This window comes from Micropterus dolomieu, linkage group LG18 (genome assembly GCF_021292245.1).
Source record: "Micropterus dolomieu isolate WLL.071019.BEF.003 ecotype Adirondacks linkage group LG18, ASM2129224v1, whole genome shotgun sequence".
Taxonomy (NCBI): Eukaryota; Metazoa; Chordata; class Actinopteri; order Centrarchiformes; family Centrarchidae; genus Micropterus; species Micropterus dolomieu.
Window position 1 is genome coordinate 22,376,283 of NC_060167.1, and position 18,917 is coordinate 22,395,199.

Here is an 18,917-nt window from a genome sequence, read left to right on the forward strand (position 1 = left end):
CCTTTTTGATGTGGTAATAAAACAAAGAATAAGGTCAGTTGCCACGGAAACGTGTGTGGGGGGGGCCAGTTTTGATAGGCTGTTCAGGGAGATGCCAATGGCTGGTTTGTGTCCCTTTGTCAGTTTAACAGTCAGGCCCCGCGTTATCAGCTTCGGAATCAAAAAGGTGCCAGTTTTATGGTCGGGCTAGCACTTAGAGAAAGCAACTTTGACCCCTCCCCTTCTTCTCTGGGGAGGAGAAAGGAATTTAGAGTAGCTCCGAATTTATTCAATATAAAATGCACAAATCCACACCGTTGTTCACTACAGTATATGTCATATAATTAGAATATCATCAAAAAGTTGATTTATTTCAGTAATTCCATTCAAAAAGTGAAACATGGATATTATATTCATTCATTACACACAGACTCCTTTTTATTTCATTTAATTGTGATGATTAAAACTGACAACTAATGAAAATCCCAAATTCAGTATCTCTGAAAATTAGAATATTACTTAAGACCAATTAAAAAAAAAAAAAAAAAAAAAAAGGATTTTTACAAATGTTGGCGAACTGAAAAGTATGAACATGAAAAGCATGTACAGCACTCAATACTTAGTTGGGGCTCCTTTTGCCTGAATTACAGCAGCAATGCGGTGTGGCATGGAGTCGATCAGTCTGTGGCACTGCTCAAGTGTTCTGAGAGCCCAGGTTGCTCTGATAGTGGCCTTCAGCTCTTCTGCATTGTTTGGTCTGGCGTATCTATAGGGTTAAGGTCAGGCCAGTTTGCTGGCCAATTAAGAACAGGGATACCATGGTCCTTAAACCAGGTACTGGTAGCTTTGGTACTGTGTGCAGGTGCCAAGTCCTGTTGGAAAATGGAATCTGCATCTCCATAAAGTTGGTCAGCAGCAGGAAGCATGAAGTGCTCTAAAACTTCCTGGTAGACGGCTGCGTTGACCTTGGACCTCAGAAAACACCAGTGGACCCACACCAGCAGATGATATGGCACCCCAAACCATCACTGTCTGTGGAAACTTTACAGTGGACTTCAAGCAACGTGGATTCTGTGTCTCTCCTCTCTTCCTCCAGACTCCTTGATTTCCAAAGGAAATGCAAAATTTACTTTCATCAGAGAACATAACTTTGGACCACTCAGCAGCAGTCCAGTCCTTTTTGTCTTTAGCCCATGCGAGACGCTTCTGACGCTGAAACCCATGTCTTGCATACTTCTGTGCGTGGTGGTTCTTGAAGCACTGATTCCAGCTGCAGTCCACTCTTTGTGAATCTCCCCCACATTTTTGAATGGGTTTTGTTTCACAATCCTCTCCAGGGTGCGGTTATCCCTATTGCTGGTACACTTTTTTTCTACCACATCTTTTCCTTCCCATCGCCTCTCTATTAATGTGCTTGGACAGCTGTCAAGTCAGCAGTCTTCCCCATGATTGTGTAGCCTACAGAACTAGACTGAGAGACCATTTAAAGGCCTTTGCAGGTGTTTTGAGTTAATTAGCTGATTACAGTGTGGCACCTGGTGTCTTCAATATTGCACCTTTTCACAATATTCTAATTTTCTGAGATACTGATTTTGGGGTTTTCATTAGTTGTCAGTTATAATCATCAAAATTAAAAGGAATGAACACTTGAAATATATCAGTCTGTGTGGAATGAATGTATACATTATACATGTTTCACTTTTTGAATGGAATTAATGAAATAAATCAACTTTTTGATGATATTCTAATTATATGACCAGCACCTGTGTATATAATAGCAAAACAGTGACGGGGACCATTTTTCTGCATGTGTACTTTTGATACTTTAAGTAAATTTAGATGATAATACTTACATACTTTTTTACTTGATTAAGGTTTTGAATGCATCACTTGTAGTGGAGTAATTTCAGTGCGGTATTAGTACTTTTACTTAAGTAAAGGATCTGAATACTTCTGTTTTTGTCATCGTCTAGTGCACTTGGGAAGAGTTTGTGGCAGAAAGGCTTGTGACCTTTTTAAAGTGAGTACACAGTGCCACCTGGTGTTACAACTTTTTTTGATTAAGTAAGAATATAAGAAATGGACAATAAGGGAAAAAGTAATAAGATAAAATTATGTAAGAAAACAGCCATGCAGGAATCAAATTAGATTATTATAATTATTTATAATTCAAAATGTGAAGAATATGGCCCTTTAAAGTGAAAATTAACTCAGACCTATGAATAAGAAATGCAAAGATGGTTTTGAAAAATAGAAATTATTCAGAATTCTCCACGCATTCACTTTCTCCACCACCAAATGGTGGGACTCACTCTATTGAATCAGTCAGTTCCTGTTGGTAGTTGCATATACTGGTCCATAGATGATTTAATTGCTGTAGCAATCATAGATCTAGCACAAGGAATCACACAACATGTCAGGAGGAGGAAAGCTCCCATAATAATAAACAGTGGTGTCAACAATTTAAAAAAAAAAATTTTTTTTTAGATGATAATACTTACATTTACTTTAGTAAGGTTTTGAATGCATCACTTGTAGTGGAGTATTTTCAGTGCGGTATTAGTACTTACTTAAGAAAAAGATCTCAATAATTCTGTCTTTGTCATTGTACATACTGCATGTGGGAGAAATTTGCCTTATGAGTTTGTGGCACAAAGGCTTTGTCTGCCTCACTGGATTTCAAGCTTGTGACCTTTTTAAAGTGTGTACACAGCGCCACCTGGTGTTACAACTTTGACACCACAGTCTCATCAGGGACAAAAACGGGCTCAATACAAGTCGGTCATTACTGAAACTTGAACCAGCTCTCTATCGATAGTTGCTGATGAGTGTTTTCACATTTCAACTCCTTTTTGCTTGTCTCCTGCAGGACTTTGCCGAAGTCAGCATTTCCTCAAAAGTCTCCCATCTAGTGTTTTGGTTGTACAAATGTAATTTGCAGATATTCTATAAAAAGACGAAAATGTTTTTAAACTAAAGCAGTTTTGCTGTACCTGAATGGAAGAGGACACAGGTTCAGAAAAACACTTTTCATAATAGATTGTTTAAGTCATTTATCAAGCAAAAATACCCAACATTTGCTGATTCAAGCCTCTCCTTGTGATGATCTGCTGCTTTTCTGTGTTCTTTTATATAAACAAACTGAATATCTTTGGGGTGTTGGTCAGACAAAACAAGCAATTTAAAGATGTCATTTTTATATCAGCATTATGTATCAGCCATTGGCTGCCCTGCTCTCTAAATATCGGCACCAGCCATTGAAAAATCCATACCAGTCGATCAAGGTGACATCTTGAAATTGCTTGTTTTGTCCAACAAACAGTCCAGCTCCCAAAGATATTCAATGTACAATAATATTAGAGAAAAGCAGAAACCAGCATGTATCTTCTTTTTAAATCAATTAATGTCGATTAATTTTCTGTTGATTGGTTGGTTAGTTATCTAATCTTTCCAGCTCAAAACATTTTCTTCACTGTAAAGACCAACCAATTAATCAATAATCAGAAAAATGATACACAGATTAATTGATGATGAAAATAATCTTTAGTTGCATATTGTAATTTAACTGTTTTCTTGTATGGCTGACATTTATTTTTTTCCCAAGTGTAACAGCTGATTGACATCCTTCCATCACAATATACATTGCCATATACAGGATATCCTGGTGTGTGTGTGTGTGTGTGTGTGTGTGTGTGTGTGTGTGTAGTGCCACTAGAACACAGTGTGATCTGATCTGGGCTTAGTGGGGCCCGTGACTGGGTCGTGTAATTCATGAGGCTACAATATTTTTCGTGATGTTTTTCTGCACTCCCAGCAGTCAGCACGCCTTCCTTATCCCCGGGCAGCCCTCTCCTATTGGCTGCTGATCCTCTCGTCTGTTTTCTGATTGGTTCACTTCTCAGCTGCATTCACTGCCCATGTGTGCTGCATGTGAACAGCTGAACACTTGTTTTTCTTCCTACATTTGCTCACTCGCCCCATTTCTTCTTCCGCACTCTATATGTCCTTACGGTAACTTTTAAAAAGGTGTTTTCCTAGAAAGGAGAGTTTGGATTTCTGCTTATAAAAACTTTGCGAAAGGGATTCAAGGAATTGTTTTTCTGCTGCATTTACACCAGACTGTTCAGTAAAATGTAAAGCATGTGCACTAAGAAGAGAACAACAGCAAAACGTTTGTTTCTGTGAATAATAGTAGACCGCATTTGTTTATATAATGCTGTCAGAAGAAAGGTATCCGCTATTTTTCTACTGAATAAATTATGTGTTTCTGTTTTTGATTTTAAGGATTAAAGTTGCTCTGAGGTGTTGAGGTGAAATCGGAAACATGTTATAATTCTGGGATAACATTGTAACTTGGCTTATTAAGTCATTTAAAATACTAATCGAGTCAACTGACTGAGGTGAAATAAACACGGCTGAAATGCTGGTTGCGTAAAGTTACATCCTGTACCTGGCTCCTTGTTTTGCTCATCTCTGTTGCGCTCAGTCTCCAGTCGTTACGGTAATGAGAGAGCGCTGTTTCTCGGCTGATGCGTGACATGCAACCCCTCCTGCAGCCTGCTGAACCAGACTGCCAGAGCTAGAGCCCACCGCCTCAGTGTTTCACTAGGAGGGAAACGTCAATGATCCAGCACCCAGGATGTTGGACAACGAAGAGTTCATGTTGGAGACCTCCCCGCGGGAGCTCACCCAGAACCCGCTCAGGAAGATATGGATGCCGTGCAGAAACGGGCACATAGCTCAGAGACGGGGTAAGATGCAGCCGGCCGGCAAGTGCCGCAAAGGATGTGACTTGGAGGTGATGAGGGGGTATCTGCTAATAGCCTTTGTTTTGGGTGTTTATTCCATCATATTTGATCTCAGGCGTGTTTCCTTCAGCCCAATCTAGCGCATTAAGCGCGGTTGTTTTCGATGTTGCGCACTAATAAAGTGCTGAATATTTTTGCCCTTTCGTGCTTTCCAGTGTTGCATCATCCTCAGCTTATGTGGCTCATTTCCCCCTAAATGTCCCATGCATGGAGGTACATCTGAAACACGCTTAGAGGAGTAATTGTATGCTTGCCTAAATTGATTTGGCCGTGTGACACACGCATGACTCAAATGCATCAATTTACCGTGGACCGCCACTAAAAGCCAATATGTCTGATGGTGTTAGCCCTTCAGTCTGGATGTGAGAGTGAGCAGCTGTGTTTTCATGCTCTCAGTCTGGCTTGCTGTCTCTGCAGGTCAGCTTGTTTTTGCTGAGTCAAACCATAGACCTTTTTTTTTTCTTTTAAAACAGGATGCAGCCAGTCCAGTACTGCATCTAGCAAAACACTTAACCTTCTTCAACTTTATCTCTAATCATTTAGTGCCTACTTTACCATTCTCACTATGAGTCTCTTAGACATCAACCCAAAACCCCTTGTGTTGTCTGTAATATGAAGGAGCGTCTCCAGTAAACATTAAGAGTGTACAGGCTGGAGTTTGGTACTTTGAGCTATTATTTTTTTCAACTAGAGTATTCTTGAATGATGATCTTGAAGAATGTGGCTTGTTTGTGAAGTCAGTTCACTATTTCAGTTGTAATATCTCCTCTCTCTGGCGCTTTCTGTAGTAATGGGAGTCATTGTCACACAGAGTGAGTTGAAATCTTTCCAGTAATTGTTCTCACTGCTTAGTGTAATTACGAGTAACCTTCAAGACCAGTTAAAGCTGGGGTAGGAATGAAAATGTGTTTTGGGGGAGTGGCTTTGGAGGGAGGTCTGATGGGAGGGATTGTTTTTTCGGTTGGATACTTTCAACTTTACCTACCCTAGATTTAAACTCTTGCTGAATGGAACAATACTGACAAGCCATGTTCAGCAAATGAAATGTGAGTTCAATCCATTAAAAGTATGCGTTTCTTTTTTCTCTCTCACAGTATGTATGACAAACTGCCCGACCCTTATTGTGACTGTAGGACTTCCAGCCCGAGGGAAGACTTACATTTCAAAGAAGCTTACGCGCTACTTAAACTGGATAGGTGTGCCAACCAAAGGTAGCAGCTACTGTACACCTGTAACACATACACACATATATTAACATAGTAATATTTTACAGTAGAAACCAGCTATACTCCCATCTTTTTTATCTGTAACAGAGTTCAATGTTGGCCAGTACCGGAGAGAGTGTCTGAAGATCTACAAGTCCTTTGAGTTCTTCCGTCCAGACAATGAAGAGGGCTTAAAAATCAGACGGTAGGTGTTCACTGACTTTACTACCTGTCAGCCTATATCATGCAGGGCCAGCCAACCACGATTCCACCCAAAGACTCCGACTACCAGGCGCAGAGCTGAAGGCCAATTGCAGAGGCAACGAGGAGGACCTCTAGTGGCCTTTTTTTTTTTCTTTTTTTTTTTTTTTTTTTTTTTTTTTTTGAAGAGGAGTAGATATGAAGTTAAACAGACTGACAGGTAACTCGTTGACAGTTTGGCGATAGTCAGTCTTCATCATCAGGACCCACGTGGGTAAATCAAACTCTAGTGACTTTGACAGTCATGCAGCACTTTAAAGCCTCTGATGTGTATATTTATCATCTTTGGTGTCACAAAGAGCTCATGAAGAAATAACATTATTACCGCATGTTATGAATAATGATTTATAGACAGAACGAAGAGGAGGTGTCTTGTACAGCAATGATTCAGGGCTTATTACTGTGGGATCGCCTTTGAAAATGCACACACACTGACATGCATATGTGGTTAACATATTATTTGCATAAATATATACATGACAGATCAATTATAAGAGCGCTTCCTGAACAGATTTCACAATCAGCAGATGGATTTATTAATACTTTAGCTTTTGAAATAATGCTAAAATCACATATCTGCTAATCCTGTGGTTGGTTCGTTTGCATTCACGTCACAAGTGAAATGCAGCAGAGTCTTATTAATAGCTTTCAGCCCAAACGAAACACATGAACTTGGAAATCACACCGGGGTTTGTATTAACTGAACTGAACAGTTGAGATGTGAAGGCAAAACTTAGAGTGGCAGGGGACCTATACGGGGTACTAAAGGGGTGGAATAAACAACAACACAAATAGGCCACGCTGTCCACGCTGGCGCTGTTTGCTGCATGAGTCGAGAACCTCTTGGCAGTGGTGAGGCCTTGTCTCAGCAGACATAGACACGGTCTGAGTCCGTCTTTTTTGCTGCAGTTAAGACACACAAACAAACTTTATTCAACTAAACAACAAAAATGCATGTTCAGTCAGGCAGATTGGGTCCAAGGTGGGCCCCTTTTGTAACTGGAGAGAACGGTGGCCTCGGGGCAGCCACACCCCATGCCCCCCCCCCCCTCCCCCTCCCCCTACAGCTAACCACTGATAACAACTCCTTCAAGTAGAAAGGAGGAGCTTGTGTGTGAAATCAGCTACGGAGGTGATCCGTTGGAGTAAAAACCTGCAGACTTTTGGCTCATGATTGATCACCTTGACTTGTATCGGTACTGTATCCTATACTATAGTATAAATGGTGTGTTAATACTTCTACAATACTGCATCTGTTCTTTTATATTCCTTTGTGCTGTTATGTCGACTGAAATTTCCCCTACGGTGGATTAATAAAGTTTTATCTATAGTCTTGGTGCTACATGATAATAAATTCACTGGAGCATAAGCTGAATGAAATGTGTGAGGCTGTGCTATTGCAGCAGGAGGTTCATCTTTAGATCAGGTGACAACAGATTAAGAACAATTATGTTTTTAGGATTGAAAGAAAAGGCACCTTTGTTTATCTTTGGTTCTGCTCTTGGAATGTGCAGACAAGGCCTTCACAGGGGGCTGCAGAGACATCATGTTCAGTGAAACCAGATGCTCTTTAGTTTAGGTGACGTCAGCGCATGTTCAGATCATGTTCAGATCATGCTACACACTTGGTTTTCCATGATAAGATGAGAGTTATCTTTTGGCGGATGACCAGTCAGAATGTCGTTCGTTGTCTTGAATGCTGTAAGAGTTAAGTTGTAAGTTTGAGTAAGTAAGATATCCTGAAAGTTTTTTTTAAATGTGTCTGCCATAAGAAAAATTCAGCAGTTGTTGGTGAACAAATGCTGCGTGACAACTCTTTGCGGTACACTGAATCTATGTCCACCGTCTTTCCACAGTCAGTGTGCGATGGCAGCACTTAATGATGTTCGGCAGTACCTGAGTGTCGAAGGAGGACAGGTTGCGGTGAGTCCTCGATGCTGTCCCTAAGTTCTGGCAAATGATCGTATCAATACATATATACCGGAGCTGCATTCAGAGTGTTTTTCCTGCTGTTTCAGGTCTTTGATGCCACAAACACAACAAGAGAAAGAAGAGGGACCATTGTGAAGTTCGCCGAGCAGAATGGGTTCAGGGTATGTGGTCCTTCCAATCCAATCAGTCACCTTGACTTCATGACCTCCGAGTTTACTGTGTTGTCTTATCAATCCAGGTATTCTTTGTGGAGTCTGTGTGTGAGGACCCTGATGTCATTGCACAAAATATTGTGGTAAGCTTTGCCTATTGTCATTCTGTCCAATAGAAATAATTACAATAAAAAATGTACTGTCTTATTTTGAAAAATGGTTGTCATAATGGTCCTTGAAAAAATATGACATTCATTCTTCCTGACATATGATTCCAAAAATGTGAGCATGTGACATTATAGACTAAATCCAAGAACAGATGACCTTAAAATTTGGTGCCAAGAAGGCTCTGTCAGAATCAAGATGTAGACCAAGAAGACTTTGGACTCCAGTTCAGATTTAAACAAACAAACTCAGTGTGAGAAAGGCCCAAAGCAGCATCAGATAGCTAACTTCCTCTCTCCTCTGCTCACATCCTCTCTGTTTCCTCTCTCTGCAGCAAGTTAAGTTGGACAGCCCAGACTACATTCACTGCAACACAGAGGAGGCCATTGAGGACTTCATGGAGAGGATAAAGTGTTACGAGTCCTCCTACCAGCCTCTGGACGAGGTACTGGACAGGTGAGGATACACAAAAATTTGGATCAGAATAAACTACCACCTCATTATATCGCAGATGGTTGACTTGACTCTCTTGCTCCAGGGATCTGTCCTACATAAAGATCATGGACGTGGGCCGTCGTTACATGGTGAACCGCGTCCTCGACCACATCCAAAGCCGAATCGTCTACTACTTGATGAACATCCACATAACACCACGCTCCATCTACCTGTGTCGCCATGGCGAGAGCGACCTCAACATCAAGGGGCGGATCGGAGGAGACTCTGGCTTGTCTGCCAGAGGAAAAGAGGTGTGTGTGTGTGTGTGTGTGTGTGTGTGTGTGTGTGTGTGTGTGTGTGTGTGTGTGTGTTAAAGATGTGCCAGTATGGTTTTTGAAGAGAAATCACTGGATGGAGTATCTTTTTAAAAACATTTTTTTTACAATGGTGTCTTACCTTCTAGTTTGCCAAAAGTCTGAGGAAATTCATCCAGGGCCAGAACATCAAAGACCTCAAAGTGTGGACCAGCCAGATGAAGAGAACGATCCAGACAGCGGAGTGCCTGGGAGTGCCATACGAACAGTGGAAGTCTCTCAACGAAATAGATGCTGTATGTCGACTCTTGTATTCATCAAAATAAATACAACAGCCTTTAAAGCATCTTCTGTATACTCAAGCTAAACACACCTTCTACCCTTTACAAAGGGTGTGTGTGAGGAGATGATGTATGAGGAGATCCAGGAGCATTACCCTCAGGAGTTTGCACTGAGAGACCAAGACAAGTACCGCTACCGCTATCCTAAAGGAGAGGTGACTCTTCCAAATGTCTCATTATTATTACTTTTTAGAGGTGAACAGATTTTTGTGTCCCGACAAGTGCGTGTTTTTGACGGGTCTGTGATTCTCCGTCAGTCCTATGAAGACCTGGTGCAGCGGCTGGAGCCTGTGATGATGGAGCTGGAGAGACAGGAGAATGTTCTGGTCGTTTGTCACCAGGCCGTCATGCGTTGTCTTCTTGCATATTTCCTGGACAAGACTGCAGGTATGAAGGACTTACAGGAGGCATTATAGACTAAAAAAGCATTGCTGATATGATATACATCAGACTAATTTTTTTATTTCTTTTCTTTGGCTAAATTGCAACATATTAAAGTATTGTACTTCATTTGCAACCATGAATGAAAATATGCTGTGCGTCTTTGACCCTAAAACTCATAACATGTTTTATAACTTTCCATCTCTGCCTCCACAGATGAGCTGCCTTATCTTAAGTGCCCTTTACACGCTGTGTTGAAGTTGACCCCCATGGCTTATGGTGAGTTCTGTCATTTTCTTGGCTTATAATGACCATATAATATTGACTAGTATTATTCTTTCACATTAAGCTACTCAAGAAAGCATCCATGCTCTTTTGTATTATTTAGTCTGAAACATAAAAAGATAACTTGTGTTTTGTTTTAAAATAGCATACAGATATTATGACTGAAGATAACTTGGCAAGTTCTCTCCACTTGTTAACTTGTTATAAATGATTCCTGTTTTGTTTGCTCTGTGCTCAGGATGTAAAGTGGAGTCTGTCCCATTAGGCGTGGATTCTGTGAACACACACAGAGACAGACCAGAGGTAGGTATCCCAAGCAGCACACAGAAATGTCTCTCAGCAGGCGACGTAGACAACTTGAATCCACTGCGAGGGTGATTCACCTCACTGCGTACTCCATCCAACTCACCTGTGACCAGGGTCTCAATCGGGAGGATGTCTCTCAGTAAACACTGTCAAATCTGTGTGGGACTTTCTTTTGATTGTCTCTGGAGAGGTACATTGTATGTCTTCCATGGTAATTAGTCTGCATCTCCCTACTGAAGCAGGCCTCACAGTCAGTACTGAGCAGCCCCTCTCTTCTTTTACACATGGCAGAGGAAGCTGTGTTCAGTGTCCGTCCGCCGGCGATCCCTGACGGCAACCAAGACGACTGTGACATCACTTAGAATTGACACTCCTACCTCCATCCTATTAGCAATCAATTCTAATTTTTTACTTATCATGCTGGGTCTTTTCTTTTTCTCTCAGGTCTTCTCCTATGTCGGCCCTGAGAGCACTGCAACTTAAAACACAGGCAACTGGCGAAAACATCCATTTGACAACACATTTAGATTTTTTTTTTAATAAAGCTGTGAAGTGAGGAAACGCGCTGCAAATACAGAAAACAACCAAATTCAGAAACACTGAACACAACAGTTTAGTTTATTTCTATTAAGCAAATTAATGTACATTGCATTTGTTTTTGGGGTAGCGATGACACAGTGGATAAAACACATGGTGTGAGAGACCTGGATTAAATTCCCACTACGACACATCTACCAATGTGTCCCTGAGCCAGACACTTTAACCCTAGTTGCTCCAGGAGGCGTGCTGATATCACTTTGTCATATCACTTTGGATAAAAGCGTCAGTTAAATGAGTAAATGGAATGTTTAAACATTCAGATTGCATGATTAAAAATTTTATTGGTAGGCTAGTAAGGAGCAAAAGGTTAACGTAGGTCAACAGCAAATATTTGAAATAATATCTGAATCATGCAATCAGAACGTTTAAAGGAAAGGAAAAAATGCATGGTATAAACTTCATTTAATTTATTGAGCCAAAAACTACGTCACCTGGAAACTTCTGTTTTTGATTGCGTCACTTTGCAGCATTGTTTTGTTTTAAATTTTTTGTAAATGTTGCACATGTTGTCATATGTAAAAATGTTTTCTCCATTTGCTTGTTTTTTTTTAATGCATGTTTAGTTAAGTTACAGCATGATGAGCTTTTAGGGCCATGGTATTTTTCTCTCTTCTTTTAACATCTTCATAAGTACATAACTGGAATCAAGTTTCAAGACAAAGCACTTAGCTGTGTGTGTCTATATTTGTGAGGAACAATTTGATTTTTAGACCTTGGGAGCAGAGAAGGGCAATTTTTGTGGGATTCCTGCTGGATGGGAGTCAATTTCATTATTCATCACAGGACTGGGACGGGACAGGACAAGTCAACGGGAGCAGGCGGGACGGGAATCATAGCTCAGTTTTTTTTTATATAAAAATGCAGTTCTAATATGAATAAAATCTATTTTTGTTCGATTATTATATTTTAATTGGGAATGGCATGGGTTGGAGTGAAAATAATGGACCTTCAAAGGGCTGTTTGACTACATTTCAGAGTTATGGTTAGAATTAGGTTTAAATTCAGTTTAGGGAAACAGACTAGGAAATGCACTAAGGTTCCTCACAAGTATAGAAGTACAAACGTGAGTGTGTGAATAAATACAACAGTGAATGAATGAGATTACATTAATATTGTTTTTAAATCTGTCTTTAAATATCATGTAATATAACATTGGGCATTTTTTAACTAATGAATGTTAACCCTGATTATGGTTTGTATTAACATGAAGCCATTTACAAGTTATATAAGCTAGCTGTTTGTTTTTTTTTCATACTTCTATGTATACCAGTTCATGTAGCCTTTTTGTTGCATATGAATTGACGAAAAATATACGTTTCATCCCAGTAATATCTTTGTTTTAAAATAAACTTTGTCTCTATGTCATCACTTGTTTACTGTTTAAATGTAAAGGGTTAATCTGCAATGCCCACCAAAATGTCAGTAAAAATCAGTAGACCTCTCCACTCCAATCAAGATGTGCACCATTTACTATAAAATCCTCTCTAATAGTTTTAACCTGGGTAATGGATATCACACATGCTTGAATTGTTTTATCAAATGTGACTTTTTTCATATTTGTTTGCCAAGGTTTATTGTAAATATAAAATCTAAGTTGAAAAGAAACCTCACTCTTTCTCCTGTTACTTTTTTTTGGGTGAAAACATCAGTGATCAGCTATTTGATTAGTTATCACGCATATCAGTGGCGGCTTGATTAGGTAATTGAATGATTTGCCTTAGTAAAGCAGTAAGTAATGTATGAATCTTTATCTTAAGTAAAATGCTTACGTCTATTATCACTGAAAACGTATTTTAAACGTACGGCACCCACAAGCATATATATATATGAAAGCATGAATTCTGCTCTGACTAAAATGTATCAAGAGTCATTTTACTGTCAATCATGATACCATAATCAAGCGGTTATTAAATGAACAATGAACAGTCGATTTGTAAACGTCAGATATGTAACGTAGGATTATAACTCATTCCTTTCCTCTCATTACTGTTTCAGAATGTGAATGTGCGGCGCACCACAGACGACGCCCTACAAACAGTCCCAGCTCACTTCTGATCTGCTGCACTTCCTGTTCCAACTGAGACCTCGTCCGACTTTCTGTTGGGACCTGTGAACAGCATTATGGGAACGGTGCTGGTCATCTGCCCACAATGGCAGCTTCTTCACTGATACGGAGAAATGAGTACTTTCCCAGACTCCAACTGTAAAGCACTTTCACTAAATGTAATCCATTTTTATGTCTGTTCTGTTGTGAACTATACTGTACTGTTACTGTAACCTGACTCCCAGTGAGGAAAATGCCAATATTTTTGATATGTGAAATTACTGTTACTGTTTCAACAAACATATTCCTCTATCAGCATCTATTTCAATGACTATATTTAATATCATCTGTATATTACAGTATGTATTGTGTATACTGCCATTATGATTCCAGTGTTTCTGAAGATGTTTTTATTGTATTGCATCTTGAACCCCAAAAATGTGAGGAGACTAACTATTTCAGTGAAGTTGCTGATTGAAACCTTTCAAAACACTTTTTTTTTTTTTTAAAACAGGCTTTCTTTACTAGTTGCTGAATCATATTTAAAAAGGTAGCCACTGCTCTGTGTATCTGAGTAAACAAAGATTAAAATAAATCTTTTCTGAGCTGATAATCAAATCCTTACTCTCTTTGGACACTTTTTATCTGAGAAGTTCTGTAATCCAAAATCTTGAGATGAGGCCCTTCCTCTGTAAGCAATATAGTAGAACCAAAAAGAGATATGACAAAATGCTCTGACAAATCTTAAGTTGTGTGTCACTTAGAAAGGCACCGTTTGATTGATGGAAATTATTTTATTGGTCAAATGAGAGTGTTAAGGTTCTGTGCAAACTGTACACATGTTTGTTTGATGTAAGTTTTGTGTGTAAATCAACATGTCCGATATGGTATGTCAATTTCTGTAATATTAAACATTTGATATGGTATATAACTGTACTGAAAATATAATACCAAATGCCTTGTTTGTCTCCAGCTGTCAAAGTCTCAATAAACCCTCAGTGTTTGGGGTAAAGCTGCTGCTTTATGCTTCATAACACCACACCAGAATAAGAAAAATCACTAAAATACAAAGGATAATGTTTTTATTTATCTTCACTGCCAGCAAGTATATTTATTTTAATTATTTCCATTTACAATAGGGTTTACTCTGTGTACTTGTGACAAGAAAGATGTGCCAATTGATTGCCCTCATAGTTTAATGTCTGTCATGACAAAACAGCTAAATAAAAATTTGTGCACATAATATATTTATATATATTTTTAAAAAAACAAACATTTAAATTATTTTAAAATTCCATATTACCCTGTGCTCACAAATATTGATTACACATGTCTTTTTTAAGGACCTGCCCTGACTTATGTTCTAAAGGCAGTAAGTATTGATTATGTACAAACATCAATATTTTTGAGCAAAGGGGCATTTTAAAGGTGAAAGGGCAAAGCCTCATTGGCCTGCACATCTTTACTGCACATTCTAATGTTTCTCCACTTCTCTTGGCTGATCGTATTTTGTCACCTCTCTGCCGTGATGTGGACACTCCACAGTGACAGCCAGAATTGCAAGGAATGTATTCCTGTGGATTCTCTCTCTCAGAACTGCAAGAGTAAAACAAAAACTGTCTAAGCTACAGTAGAATTATATTACTTCCCCCTATAATAATATAACTCCAAACCAACTATAATATCAATGACATTTTAGCACTAAAATAACAGCATGATACATTACTGAATCAAAGACCTACCATACAAAACTCAGACACCCTAATGTAAAAAATAATGCAAAAACATACACTTCTGCAAATAAGGTTGCATCACTGTTTATAGAAAAAGTACAACTTACATTTTTGAGGAACTCCTCAGCGACAATACGAGCTCTGGCGTTGACAGACAGCTTCATTTCACTGATCTCCTTGTCAATTTCCTCCATGAAATGAATGACAAAGTCCACCAGTTTATGTTTGTACATCTGCTCTGTGTGGAAGTTGGTGATGAGAAAACTGATGTCATAGCCCTGCGAAATGAAGACAGGTGACAAAAGAATGTTAATGATCCAGATGTCACATATCGTATCAGTTTGAGCTGAATATGGTAACCTTTTAAACGGTCATAACTGACACAAATGTAAATCAAGGTTCCCAGTATTTTTATATGAATGGATATAAAGATAGTGGCAAAAGTCATTTGTAGTACAGAAAAAAAAAACATAAAACAAACACACTAACAAAGGAAAACCCACTGTTTTGTTTTAGCTGTCTCCACTAACTGGAACATTAAGGTGCATTCCAGAGCTCTAACCATTCATGGTCATTCAGGTCATTACCAAACATAACTCCTGCCTATCTTTACCTTGCACCTGACTACATTAACTAGACTAAATTTCGGTATTTTATAATGTTAAGATAAGATGATCCTTTATTGATCCCCCATTGGAGAAATCAAATTGGCACAGTAGCCCAGGAAAAAAAAATACAATAAAAGAAGAAGCAACAATCAGAAGCCAATATATAAAATATACATACAATTTACAATCTAAATAGAATATGGTCTCCATGTGTACATGTGGAAAGTTTTAGAGGTAATTGTGCATGTGTGAAAAAAGGGTTGTGCTTGGTAGGATAAGAGCCTCAATCAGTGTCTATCAGTGCAAAGAGAAAGACTTGTGCTTGATAGTTGAGTCTCTATCAGCGGAGATGGGAGGTGCTGGGTGCTGTGGCATTGTGGAGTCTAATGGCTGAACAGTTGTTTACATTCATATTACAAAATCATTTTAATTTTTGTTCCACATTCTCATTTACAGAACAATACACTGCTTAACAGGTTTTTTTTTGTTTTGAGCAATTTAATCATAGCATACAACTGAAGAAGTATGTGTATGAATGGGACTGACCCATTTTCAATGCTCACTTACCTCCACTGGTTTCCTCCTCAGGATGAAGAAGTTCTCTGCTCTCATCATCATGAAACGCATGAATTTATGGCATAGGATCTTCTCAATCTCATCTGCCTGCAGCAGCAGATCATTTAAAAGAAACAGTCTGGATTACAGATACAGTTCTGACCTTTACATCAGTCACATTATTCACTTTTACTAAGCAACCATCTGTTTTGTATCAGAATCTAAACACATAATCAGTGGCACCAGGGCAGCAGCTGGACTGACCTGCTTGACAGCGATGCTGACTCTGACAGAGTTGATGGATCCCTCGATCAGAACTTTCTCCTTGTCGTTACGGCTGATGATCACAGGCTGGAGGAGCAGCTCTTTACTGCTCCTAGAAGTGGGAGACACGTACACAATTCATTTTCTGTCACGCTCGGTCCACAGGCATTAGAAGGTGAAACTCAGATTTTATCGCTGCAAATTCACACTCAAAGTCACTGCTACAGACTCACCGTACTTCCACCTCTGGCTTGTTGTGTCTCTCCACCACCTGCGAGGAGAAACTCTCCAGGCAGAGGGCGGCCTGCAGAGTAGCACGAACCGCATTGAGATATGGACGCAAGGTTGCCGTCTGAGGGAGGAATGCAAGGAAAGAGTAGATGAGAATCATTGCTCAAGAGGAATGTCTGACGTGTGACAGATCCTGTGGATCAACAAGTTTCAAATACACAGTCTTCCCTGGTTTCACTTCTCCTAATAACGGTGAACAGTATGTTTACTGACATGCCTGAGTCTCAACCCCGAATTGGATATTAGTTGTTTCTGTCCTTTGTGACACACTAGCATTTCATCTTAAGCTGCAGTCACACTAAATGACTTTCAAAGTCGTCAGAACACTGTACTGTTCACACTACACAACTTTCTGTTTTGTAATTGGGAACGTGGGAGTTGCGGTTTGCACACTACATGACTAAAAACTATCGGGAGTGGCAAATGGTGTAGAATAACTATTTCTGGTGGCTTTAATGAGATTGATTGTTTCTGGTTAAACAAAAAGGATCTAACTGTTTAAAAAAGGTCTTTCTCTGTGGGGATCATTTCCACGATGTTGTCAGACACTTGTATTAACAATCCGAGTCAGTCAGTAGCAAGAAAAACTAAAATGCAATACTGGTACCAATTTCAAAAAATGTAGTCTCAATTAGTCACATAGACACAAAAACATGAGAAGTTAGGTTGAAAAATACCAAAGTTACACGTTACACAAATGACCTTTCAAGTTGTAATGGCCTGCCTTAATGTGTCAAATGTATACACTGCAGTTAAACCCTGTGTGACATGTTGTGGCTTAGCCTCCGCAGTTTGAGTGCATTCATCTCCATTATCTGAATTCATTATATAGTAAATACAGTTGCCTAAAAAAATCCTGTGTCCTGGCACAATGGAGCCCACGCTTATTATGTGTACACTACACGATTTGGAATATGCAAAAGGTTAATGTCAAAGAACAGAAAATGTAGCAGACATTGATACAAATAACCTCCATCTTATTTTAAGTGATTATCACACTTGTGGCCTAAGTTACTGTCCACTCTTGCACTTGGCTGTATCACATTAGAGCCACAAAGCCAACTATTTGTAATGCTGCATTTGTCGCCAATGTGTAACAAACTGCAATATTTTTTCAAAGCTGACAGAATATGCAATTGATTATGTTGATATCATCTATCAACATCATTATCTGAACAGCTGGTACCAGCAAAAGGTTCAGCTAATTAGTTTACCAGGTGTTGATTTTGAGAATGGCAGGAAACACTGCCAGAATTTAAATAAGTGTTTCTCCACATAATGAAATGCTATTTTAACAAAACGATTTATTTTTTTTACGCTGATGTACAAAGAAGCTCGAGAGGGTGCAACACAACATCAGCTGGGCTGGTACCAGCTAACCTAGTTCACCAGATGCGTCCTCTCCTGTCCATCATTAGTCCGCCTACTACGTTACTTAATACGTACAAAGTATTACTTCAGAGCGACAACCGGCCTCACACGTCATAATAATAGAATGTGAGGTCACCGTCTGTATGCTTTATGACGAAGCAGGATTCTATTCTCTCGGTTGTTAGCTGAGAAACCGACCAGTTAGCGTTAGCCTGTTAGCTAACAGCTTGCTTGGGTAGCCTAAATAAGAGAAAACCCGAGCTGCGACGTTTTCGCGGTTGCAGTCTTAGTCGAGGAGCTGTAATGACTTTATATTGACCATTTCTGATATTTGTAACCGTTAAACTGCGTCGGTTTATCAGCACATTTGTTCTCTTACCATTTTTCTGTGTGATGAGAGGCGGCTAAAGGCGGAAGTAGCTGCACTTGTCGGGGCTTTTCCGTGAACATACCAACTCAACTCTGCTGCTTCTGCTGCAAAACTAAGGCAACTGCACTTTTTTCTGCAGTATCAACATGACAAATAAAAGAGATTGCCGAGTGCTACAAAACCACCATTTAGCATTATGTTGTTAATCTACAGGTAACTTAATCAAACTGTGTTTGAATACTATAATGAATAAAAAAAGGAGAATATTTCCTTTCTTTTTCCTCACCGCAGCATAACAAACTCATTGGACACCAAACATACCAGTTAACCTGCTTATTTGTGTAACAGGTTGTTTTATTTTTCCGTTTCTGTGCTAATCTTCTAAAATGACCAATTAAACGATGGTGGTGGTATACCAGAATCACTTTTCTCAGTTGTAAACATGCCACACATGTCATTTCTGTTTTGACTCTTACAGCATGCGGAAGGGTGGCTCTTTGCAGGGCTGTAACCATAG

At 39.4% G+C, this 18,917-nt stretch overlaps 2 protein-coding genes across 4 annotated transcripts in view; one reads left to right on the top strand and one right to left on the bottom strand.

Moving 5' to 3' along the window:
- pfkfb4b (6-phosphofructo-2-kinase/fructose-2,6-biphosphatase 4b) overlaps window positions 1-14,220 on the top strand; it is a 31,446-nt gene extending 17,226 nt beyond the window's left edge. The window contains exons 1-14 of one of the 3 annotated variants that reach the window (XM_046075249.1): window positions 4,498-4,730; window positions 5,882-5,998; window positions 6,101-6,197; window positions 8,110-8,176; window positions 8,272-8,346; window positions 8,424-8,480; window positions 8,837-8,958; window positions 9,041-9,248; window positions 9,401-9,547; window positions 9,643-9,747; window positions 9,850-9,979; window positions 10,190-10,252; window positions 10,497-10,561; window positions 13,160-14,220. In XM_046075249.1, coding sequence (XP_045931205.1) covers window positions 4,619-4,730; window positions 5,882-5,998; window positions 6,101-6,197; window positions 8,110-8,176; window positions 8,272-8,346; window positions 8,424-8,480; window positions 8,837-8,958; window positions 9,041-9,248; window positions 9,401-9,547; window positions 9,643-9,747; window positions 9,850-9,979; window positions 10,190-10,252; window positions 10,497-10,561; window positions 13,160-13,219 — 1,425 coding nt within the window. In that variant the 5' untranslated portion in view covers window positions 4,498-4,618 and the 3' untranslated portion in view covers window positions 13,220-14,220. Of the gene's footprint in view, window positions 1-4,495; window positions 4,731-5,881; window positions 5,999-6,100; window positions 6,198-8,109; window positions 8,177-8,271; window positions 8,347-8,423; window positions 8,481-8,836; window positions 8,959-9,040; window positions 9,249-9,400; window positions 9,548-9,642; window positions 9,748-9,849; window positions 9,980-10,189; window positions 10,253-10,496; window positions 12,775-13,159 lie in introns of those variants that run through there. The other 2 variants (XM_046075248.1, XM_046075250.1) reach the window with 2 other exon arrangements.
- Window positions 14,221-14,273: 53 nt separating this feature from the next.
- Window positions 14,274-18,709, bottom strand: arpc4 (actin related protein 2/3 complex, subunit 4). Its single transcript, XM_046075251.1, has 7 exons — window positions 18,687-18,709; window positions 18,410-18,533; window positions 16,602-16,720; window positions 16,369-16,480; window positions 16,117-16,212; window positions 15,049-15,219; window positions 14,274-14,804 (listed from the first exon to the last, which is right to left on the bottom strand). The coding sequence occupies exons 1-7, from the start codon at window positions 18,692-18,694 to the stop codon at window positions 14,799-14,801; spliced, it is 636 nt and encodes a 211-aa protein (XP_045931207.1). The 5' UTR covers window positions 18,695-18,709; the 3' UTR covers window positions 14,274-14,798.
- Window positions 18,710-18,917: the final 208 nt, after the last annotated feature.

What these genes read in the sequence shown, in the direction of transcription:
- arpc4 (XM_046075251.1), bottom strand. An exon ending in AAGCCAGAGGTGGAAGTACG is followed by an intron (nt 16,481 to 16,601) that starts GTGAGTCTGTAG and finishes TCCCACTTCTAG; the next exon opens with GAGCAGTAAAGAGCTGCTCC. An exon ending in TGAGGAGGAAACCAGTGGAG is followed by an intron (nt 15,220 to 16,116) that starts GTAAGTGAGCAT and finishes TTCATTTCGCAG; the next exon opens with GGCTATGACATCAGTTTTCT.